General features: G+C 41.9%; 1 protein-coding gene across 1 annotated transcript in view; it reads right to left on the bottom strand.

Moving 5' to 3' along the window:
* Positions 1 to 411: 411 nt before the first annotated feature.
* Positions 412 to 9599, bottom strand: part of LOC128615389 (methyl-CpG-binding domain protein 5-like) — a 41655-nt gene continuing 32467 nt past the window's right edge. Inside the window, exons 6-10 of the mRNA XM_053637436.1 lie at positions 9283 to 9500; positions 7751 to 8896; positions 7339 to 7412; positions 6053 to 6128; positions 412 to 4184 (exon numbers count right to left, since the gene is read on the bottom strand). Of these exons, the coding sequence (XP_053493411.1) occupies positions 4107 to 4184; positions 6053 to 6128; positions 7339 to 7412; positions 7751 to 8896; positions 9283 to 9500 (1592 nt within the window). The 3' untranslated portion in view covers positions 412 to 4106. The remainder of the gene's footprint in view (positions 4185 to 6052; positions 6129 to 7338; positions 7413 to 7750; positions 8897 to 9282; positions 9501 to 9599) is intronic.

The following is a 9599-nucleotide window of genomic DNA, read 5'->3' as shown; positions in this document are numbered from 1 at the left end:
TGGTTCCAGATACCACAGCACACCTTCAGAGGTCTTGTGGAGTCCATGCCTCGACGGGTCAGAGCTGTTTTGGAGGCAGAAGGTGGATGTACACAATATTAGGCAGGTGGTTTTAATGTTATGGCTGATCGATGTAGCTCCTCTTGCCATAGGAACTTCTGTAGAATGTCTGTAGGATCACCACATACAGGAACCAGACAGATATGTGCAGAAAACAGCATCGAAAGTTAGACCGGGAAGCTGTTGTAGCTTCTCAGTGAACTCAGTTTTGTATAATAGATACCTATTTATATCATGCTCTCGTGTATTGTTTGATGTTAATGACTTTTGTTATTATTAAACGAATAAGCTTTCGTGTCTATGGCTTATTAGAACCACTAGATGGCAGCATTTTATTGAAATACAAGGGATCGATTAGACTTGAGCACTGTTAATGTTTCTGTCCATGTAGCAGTGTAAAATCAGGTATATTATATATTTGAATTATTATTTCACTTTTCCTGTTGACATTTATAGTTAAAAATCTCCAACCAGAAGTGGTCAACCAAATAAGACTTTTAATTTATTTACAGCTAAAGGTTTTCCTGGATATAAAAGGTTTGTGAAGCCCTGCTCTAACAACAAACCACTTAAATGCATAGTGTAAGTGAATAAGTGCTTGTTAAACAGTAAAGAAAAATCATGCTGGCTGTAAAGCATGATAGGTTTATAATAGTCTTTATATTTGCTACATGTCACTTATATACCGATGTAAAAAAGTGGATAACTTTTCCAATTATATTATTTTTGACTATGCTAGTCAATTTCTACATGTGTTTAGTCTAATGATATGAAAATAGCAATTTTTAAAATGGGGAACCCACCCAGTTTGGCAGCCTTTTAAAGTAGTCATGACAAAAACGTCATGGCAAACAAACAAAAAAACAAACAAGCAAACCACGTTGGTTACACAAGAATTTCAAGTATGAGTGATCAGTTTTTAATTGAAACATCGGTGCAACATTATTTCAATGTTACATCACAGTATGACCTGTAATGTTCACAATATTTACAAAACTGCTGTTCAGGACAACCCATAAAAATCTAAAAAACAAACAAACGAAAGCAAATGAAAAAGAGCAATAAGAAATGACTGACTTTAACAAACTATCCCTAAGATCAGCATCATAGCTAGCTGAAACGAATAAAATCAAGTGCACAACATACTTTGCAAAGTCAAAGGCTGTAAAGTATATATCAATGAGAAAATATATACTTAGTTACATGTTGGTTCAAGAGGAGGAAAAAAAAATCCTCCGATACTGATGATGTAAAGGTTGGTCATACCAGTCAGATAAAGAGCAAGCAAAGAGACGAAGAAAGAAAGAAAGAAAGAAAAACCCTCAGGAAAAGAAAGTTAGCAAACGTAGATAAGCAGAAAGCCATGGACAACAGTGAGTATCTGAACACAAAACTGGTTTTGACCTTGAGACACTGTGAGCGAAAGGGACAGGGCTGTGGCCTGTGCTCGGAGTGGACTTCACCAGAACCTTGGGACACGCACAGTGCAGACTTCAGCATGGGAAACCATTAGTAAAGCATGTTAAAGTTACGTAAATCAGGGACTTCTTGACTGTTTGTGCCTAACAGCCATCGAAGAGAAAGTTGATAAACGTACAGGACATTCAGATGACACAACATGGCTGCTTTCAGATCCATATTCTGTTGTATTGCACTCAGAACTCTTAGTAGTGTATTTCCTATAAAGATAAAACAATAACGGCAAAAATGATGGGAATTAAATTCCGGATGTGGAAAAAAACCAAAAAAAAACAAAACCCCACTACCTCTGTGTAACTGTATATTTCTCACACATGCACACAAAATACTGAAATGTTTTGCCAGTCAGTACATCAATACATCATAATCTGACTTGTTCCCTGTTCCAGGGTGATGGAGTCAGAGATCTACCTTGTATCAAAGTTTTTTCATGATTCCTTTTTAGTAACCTCCTGCATGAGGTATATTCTTACCTCATCTTAAAGGTACAGTCACCTCTTCCTAAAGCCACACCTCAAAAGACACCTCATTGTACTGACTGGTTGGATGTTGTTGGGTGACATCGTTATTTATTTTTACCATATTTTCTTGCCAATTCCTACCCACTAGGTGGGTCTCCCTTAACACACGACAGCTACCAACCAGGGAGGGTGAAGACTAAGACGTCCTTCCCTCTAAGACATGCAAAAAGTTTCAAACTGTTGTGCCTGCTACGCCACAGGAAGAAAGAGCCATCTTCCGCATACATAATTCCATTGATGGTTATGACAGGTTAATTTCTTTCTTACTGACATTGGAAAGAGTAACATCACCCCTTCTGACCAGAGAGCACGGCCAATTTTGCTCTCCTGGCTGTGGGATTCTAACTTATCAGGTCAGTGTGCACACACGACTTATGAGGAATACGGCCATTTTCTCATTAGTGTTTCAAATAAGACTGTAGTGTTACAGCTCACTCTACATTTCTATTTCACAGTCTGATTTGAGGTCAGCTGTATCTTTCTATGCCAATGGATCACATGCTACAAGTGTCAAACTTGTACCCAAATCGCGAACTCGACGTACACAGAGCTCCCTTTGTTATCTCTTCCCCTCGGACCTCTGGTGGTCAGATATGGTATTACACAGATAAACAATAACACTGTATACATCAATAAAATCAACTCACAGCTCTCTTCTTGAAGATCTGACCAGAGTTTCATCAAGCTGTCCTACACACTGCTGCAACGGAAAAATAGTAACAGTAACACCGATATGCTATAATAGTATCAAGCTATGTCGCTGCATGGGGCAAAATAAAAATATATATAGGTATCTGTTAGAGGAATAATACTGAACATGAAGGCTGTAACTCTCAAGTAAGAGTGATACATATAGATATAAGCTTTATACATACACATGTAAGGCTTTACAGAGCATTTGCTCAGGGTTGCATTATTGCCAAGAACAATTGAACAGCTAAAATAAATACAGAATACTGTACAGAAATAATTTATAACCAAAAAAATTCAAATAAAATAAGGCCCCATAAACTGCAAAACTACCGTTAGACCTCGATGACTGTTACATTTGCACACGTCATGTGATATTTATCATCGGTGGTTCATCAATATGCTTGGATGTTTTTGTTTTTTTAATTGATAGCCTGTGGTATGAATATTTCCAATCTCACAAGAGAAATAAACGACGAATACGGCCAGGATGAGAAATGTGATCTGGTAGTGTTCAGTGATCAAAAGACCAAACTACAGGGGTCCAAACACTTTAGCCAGTCCTGCAACAGTGCATGTCCTGTTCAGCGGGTGAAGTCCACTTGTCTACACACACACACACACACACACACACAGCTGTGAACAGCCATTCTGTTACACTCTCATGAGTGTATGACATTGTTTAAGGTTATCTGCATTCCTGCCAGTTATAGGCGCGCACACACACACACACACACACACACACACACACTCCAAAAGAAGCACATAAAATCGTCCGACTGACTCTATTTCATCCTATTCACACATGGCCATATGGGCCGAGAACTGAATAGAAACCAGCACATTGGTAGACGTTTTCTGCTTTGATTTCTTTCTTTTTTTTGTACAACTGAAGATAAAGTATGCAATGTCTGCTTGTACATGGCATTATCGTACACTATTTACATTTCTTCCCAAGATTTCACCATGAAATTTCTGTATTGTCTATATACACATTGAAAATGTATCAGAAATATTTGGACTGTCTATTCTCTTAAATGCAGTAATTTTTTTTTCTTCTTTTTTCCCCCCCATATTTTCTTTGTATTCTAGAAAAAAATAGTTCTTCAGTGAGTTGTAGTCAAATCGCCACCATTTCTGATTGGCTTTATCCAGCACCTGTCAGTCACTTTGTGAGGGTGGGGCCATGATGAGCCATCTGCTAGGACATAGCACCAGGTCTGAGTTTAACACACACAGAGAGAGAGAGAGAGAGAGAGAGAGAGCGAGAGAGAGAGAGAGACATGGCGCAGGAAAACGAGTGTGTGTTTGGATTCTGTGAGGCTGGATTCTGTGAGGCTCACTCCTCTCTCTCTGTTATCTGGAGATCTTCCTCCTTTTGGGTTTGGGCAGTTTCATCTGTCGTTCTCGCTCTCTTGAGGACATTGGATGAACCTGCAAAATAAAGTAAATACGAATTTTTAAAAAATAAAGACATGAACAAAAACCGTTGACACTATTACATTGACCAGGGACATCAAGTGCTTCTTATCTCCTGACCAATCAGGTTACAACTCCGTGTTGGGGGTGGGGGGAACAAATATGTAGGACAAAGTGCAGAAGGAAAATTTGTTATTAGTGACTGAATATGAGGAGAACATGAATCTGGTCAGCAGCAAGTGTTAAAGCGCCCTTAGAGACATAATGTTTAAAAAGCATATATGTACCAAGCACCAGTCGGATAAGATTGTGGTTTGTTTAAAAATATACACTAATGCATAGCAGTGTGTTTAATATGCGCTTTAACTGTTACTACCTACGGTTACTCTGAGGCTAGAGGCTTGTTACCTCTTTAGTGTCGGGAGAGTTGCTTGTGAAACTCTGCAAGATCAGAATAACTGTCTTTTTTTATTTCTATCATACATACAGGAAAATCATTGTAGGAACTGTCGTCTTTGGCTTTTCAATGTGCCCAAGGACACGAAAGAATAATGTAAACTTTATAAAAATGGGTTAACGCCAGAGATGCACCGATAGGCTATTTTTCACGCTATCGGCCGATAATTTAAAGACATCCAATGATCAGGGCCGATTATATCCTGCCAACCAAAAGAGGGCGGGAAAACAGATCGATTTTGTGCTTTGTGTAAAGATGTCTCTTGTGTGGAATGATGACAAAACTGCAGTTTGTAATCTCTGTACTGATAAAATTTTACACTGGAAGTGAGCAGCAGTGAAGCAGGAGTTTCGGCATCGAATCGAATTTTTTTTTGCCGCACTGCTCGCGCTGAATTAAAGCTCCAATACACCATTAAAAGATTTAAATAAATATATGTTGACAAAAAAGTATATATATTGCACAGAAAACTATATTTGTAGAGTAGTGTATTTCATATCCAGTTAGTGTCAATATATAAAAAGTGTATATTATATATTACCAGTTTGATGTCAGTGATGAAGTAGAAATGCTTTTGTTTGTGGTGAGTGAATGAGAGATAAGTTAAGAAAAGTTAGGTTAACCCTAACCCAACAAGTTAAGAAATCTTACTTTAATCTTCAGAATTTAGTTCATGTATTCATGTTAATGTGAGTAATGTGTTTTCTGTTTATGAGACCAGTTACTGTGAAACAACTTGTTGAAATGGAGAGAGTAAAGTTTTTATTTGCATTTCTTTCAGAATTGTGGAATTAATTATTATTAATTTAAAAGAAGGCATAAAAGGCAGAACCACCAAACTATAGACAGGTTATTTGAATTGCAGTGCAGCTACTCTGCTAATTCTCCTTTCTTTCGCCGTGGTAAAACTTCTTACCACGCACGACACCCCAGTGGTGGCTTGGTGGTTAAGGCTCTGGGTAACTGATCGGAAGATCGGCAGTTCAAGCCCCAGAACTGCTAAGCTGCCACTGGTGGGCCCTTGAGCAAGGCCCTTAAGGGGTGCTGTATCATGGCTGACCCTGCGCTCTAACCCCAACTTCCTGACATGTTGGGATATGCGAAGAAAAGAATTTCACTGTGCTGTAATGTATATGTGATTAATAAAGACTCGTTATCGTTAACACAACAAACCACTGCGCTAGAAGCTAAGCCTAAAATTTGAATTAGGTGCAGTTTCTCTCACGTCGCCATGTGACCAGTTAAACAGTCAGTTCAGTTTCTGTGGTTGGGGTGAAGAGGGTAATCCGTCGGCTGATTCTGATTATTACTTTGGCAGACACCTACACCAGAAATTACCGTGCGAGCCGCGGTGAGTCGTCACAGCGCATCTCGAATCGCTATGTTATCAGTAATACATTGCAGTCAGAGAATCAGAGTTACTCACAGTGCCTGACATCTTGTCCAGCTCACTCATGGCTTCCTGGATAGCAGCTTCTAAATGATTATTTAATTTCCCAGCTCTGAAAAAAGGAGATAGAGAAGAAAAGGATAAATATTGAGAAGAAAGAGAGGAACTCAATGTTGATTTGTCCCGGCTGCAAAACGTGCTAAAACAAGACATTCTGTGTGGTGGAAGTCAATCAGCAGAGCTGCTGCAGTTCCTCTCCTCACCACCAGATGGCAGAACGTATGACTGAGAACAGAATTTCAGCACCAGATATACAACTACTGACTGTATTGCTATCAAGCGTTGGATGTTTACCTCATTCGTTAATAAAATGAACCACCACACGATTACATACATTTGTTAGCACGGCAATGACACTGACATAGCAATGTGTGCTGGTGTTTTTAAACAGTGTGTATTCTTCCTGGCCCCTTTATCAGACACACTTGCTTCAATGGTGAGCCTACTGAAATATTTGTGCCATGTTGTATTTTCCTTATTCTTGCGAGAAGTTACGTTCTGTTCCGTGCACGTTCAACGTCGTATTAATGGGGAATCCAATGTAGAATTACTGGAGATGTTTGTGCAAACACTGGACTCAAATGTCCCACAATGCAATGCAGCTATAAAACACTGCAGGTGCGCCGAGTTACAGCAAAGACGAGACGACTGATGCGATGACATTGACAGAAGTATTATTTCAGCTTCCAAAGAATCAACTTTAACGCTGTTTGAGCAGAGTGTACAGTCGAGGAGGCTACCGCTTTCTATAGACAGAGATGAAGCAAGAACTAAATCTAACTATCATAAGGTAGTGTGCGGTTAAATAGACCAACCGTGTATATGTAAATTTCATATATTAAGCACTGTAATTTCATGATAAAATCATTCTTGGACTCCGTTGAAGATCACATGGTAATTATAAAGGTTAACACGCCAGTTGGTCAGGGTGGAGTTAAAAAAAAAACAAAAAAAAACAACCCAGTAATGCTGCTGCATTTTGATAAACTCACTACTATGCCATTATGTAAATGCTGCATTGAGAATTATCCACACCACAACATCTGGCCATCAGTAGTTCCTTTCTAAAGAAAAAAAAACAAAAACCATTCATAGTAACAGAGCTGTGCATCCATATCATGGTCAGTACACCTGACAAAACTCCCAGTGACTGCTGGTACAAGGAGGGGGAACCCAAGGAACTCACAACTCTGTGAATGTTTTTCAGGTTATAATTCGAGATGATCACTGTAATGCACACGTACCATAAAGATGAGACTTACTTTCTGTTCCTCTTGGCAGCTCTGTTCAGTGCCTCCAGGTCCTGTGTTAGTGTTTTCAGCTTCTCAGGCTCCACCTGAGTGACATTAATAACGTTTTTAACATTTAGCACGAGACTGAGTCAGTGTAAACTCCCAATCATAGGAGGTAACACGGGTCTTTCTCCCAACGACGACGTTTCCAAATGCATACACTCATATGAACACAAATACGCTGAAATTCTCGGCTTCATTTTAAAAGATGAATCCTCACAACAACTTATTTAAATCCAAGGAAAGTACATGCTTCCTCAAGCCACTGCACACAAAACAATTCAAAGTTTTTCAATTAAACTATGTTGTTTGTTTTCAGGCAATGTAGCTAACAAGTAAGGAAAGAATACAGCCATTATTATGGAATCCGCCTATGCCTTACCTTGGCCTGGTTGGAGAGTTGCATGCTGGGATTGTGGCCGTGCTCCTCCCCTACTAGTTTGTTAGGCCAGGGAGGGAAACCTTTAATTGGCCAGACAAGTTCACCCACATTGAAGCCTCTTGGCCGGTAGTGCAGAAGCTCGGCAGAGGGCGAATCCGGGTGGCGCAGCTCCTCCTCGCTGCTCAGGCTCTTGGTGTCCGAGGGGCTGGGTGCGCAGTGCCCGTTAAAGTGCCCGTTGAAGTGGGCGTAGTCCTTCAGCAGCGGCCCCTCCAAGCTGGTGGAGGAGCTGGGGGACTGGTCGTCACCTGTAAGCGGTTCGTTATAGCTGCCTCGCATACACAGAGGCGGACCGCCGTTTATGTGAGCACAACGCTCCACCGTCTGCTCCAGCCGCTCTTTGAAATTGACGTGGAGGGGAAGCTGGTTGTAACGGAAGTTACCGGGATTTCCGTCACCCAAAGGCTCAGACGAATCGTGGCACTGCGGGTTTGTATCCGTGCCACTCGCCACTCTCTCCCCACCGTCACTGCACGGGCTGCTGCGCACCTGTGCTGAACACTCCAGAAACTCGTCCCCTCTCCAGTGGGCATGACCAGGCTCTTCCCACTGCTGCCCGGGTGAGCGGAAGTAGTCGTGCGTGTCCGTGCTATCAGGTGTGCACTTGCCCTGCTCTGAGCTCCTGCGTGCTCGGTTGTTTCGCGTAGGGGGCGGGGGCCTAGCGCAGGGCTGCACCAGCACGTCTGTGCCTTCATGCCCACGTGGCCCGTGAATGACAGCATTGACGGCATGCGGCAAGCCATGCGGCTCTCCGATGGAGGCAGTGAAGGCGGTCATGGCTCTGAGCGCAGGCACAGGACTGGCCTGTGGTCCACTATTGCCCGCTGTTGTCGTGGTGATACCCACTTGCATGCCTTTACTGGCAGTGTCCACTGCTGTCCGGTACAGGGTATCCACCGCCTCCGTGCCAGCACCTGGTAACTGCTCCGATCTCTGTCCTCCAGCGCCCGCTGCCAACGAGACCTCATTATGCCCCTGGAGCTCTTGCTGACCTTCCTGGAACATTCCTGGCTCCACAGGAAGTGATGTCACACCAGGCTGTGAGCTCATCTGGGTATGGGGGATTGGGGTGCCGTCTGGCAAGCATCTCTGGAACAGAGGAGTCAAGGTATAATATTGTTAAGGATAAAGTCATTTGCAGTTTTTTCCATTCTGAATACTGACACCTAATTCCTCACAGAAAACAAGCTTGTGTTACACCAAATTATACAAAAAAAAAAATAAAATCACAGCCTGTCCCAAGTTGATGTGTTCTGTCGACATACAATATGTACGGCAAAGGACTGGATGGCAAAATATGGAACATCCAATCTGATCATAATCCTTTCACGTCAACAGAGGTCTAATAATGCTCAGCATTGGAACTTCTACATCAAGCAAAACCTAGTCAAACTTCTTACAGATTAAGACTAATTTTGGGCCACATTTTCCACTAGGTAAAGAACAGGGTTCTTACACAGACCCATGTGCCTCACCTGGTAGTCCTGGTACAGACAGCCCATGTTGCTGGAGACATTATTCTCAGGAAATGCTGTTTCTGAATAAGCGTGCCCCTGGGCCTGGTATGGGGAGACCCTATGCATGGTCTGGAGTGCTGGATGCAGCTGGTGCTGCTGGTACATGTGTCCTGTGCTGCTCATGATGCCGCCCATCTGAGGATTACCTATACTGCAGTTCAGCGATGATGCATTAGCTGTGAGGAATAAACCAACAAATATATATCAGTGATTCTCGAACCTGAACTTGAAGTGCTTCGCCTGCTCTAATAAACCTATGTCAACTTTTTAATGTG

Source organism: Ictalurus furcatus, chromosome 12, assembly GCF_023375685.1.
Source record: "Ictalurus furcatus strain D&B chromosome 12, Billie_1.0, whole genome shotgun sequence".
NCBI lineage: Eukaryota > Metazoa > Chordata > Actinopteri > Siluriformes > Ictaluridae > Ictalurus > Ictalurus furcatus.
Note: the sequence above shows the minus strand (reverse complement) of the source record. Positions and strands in the feature narration are given on the sequence as shown.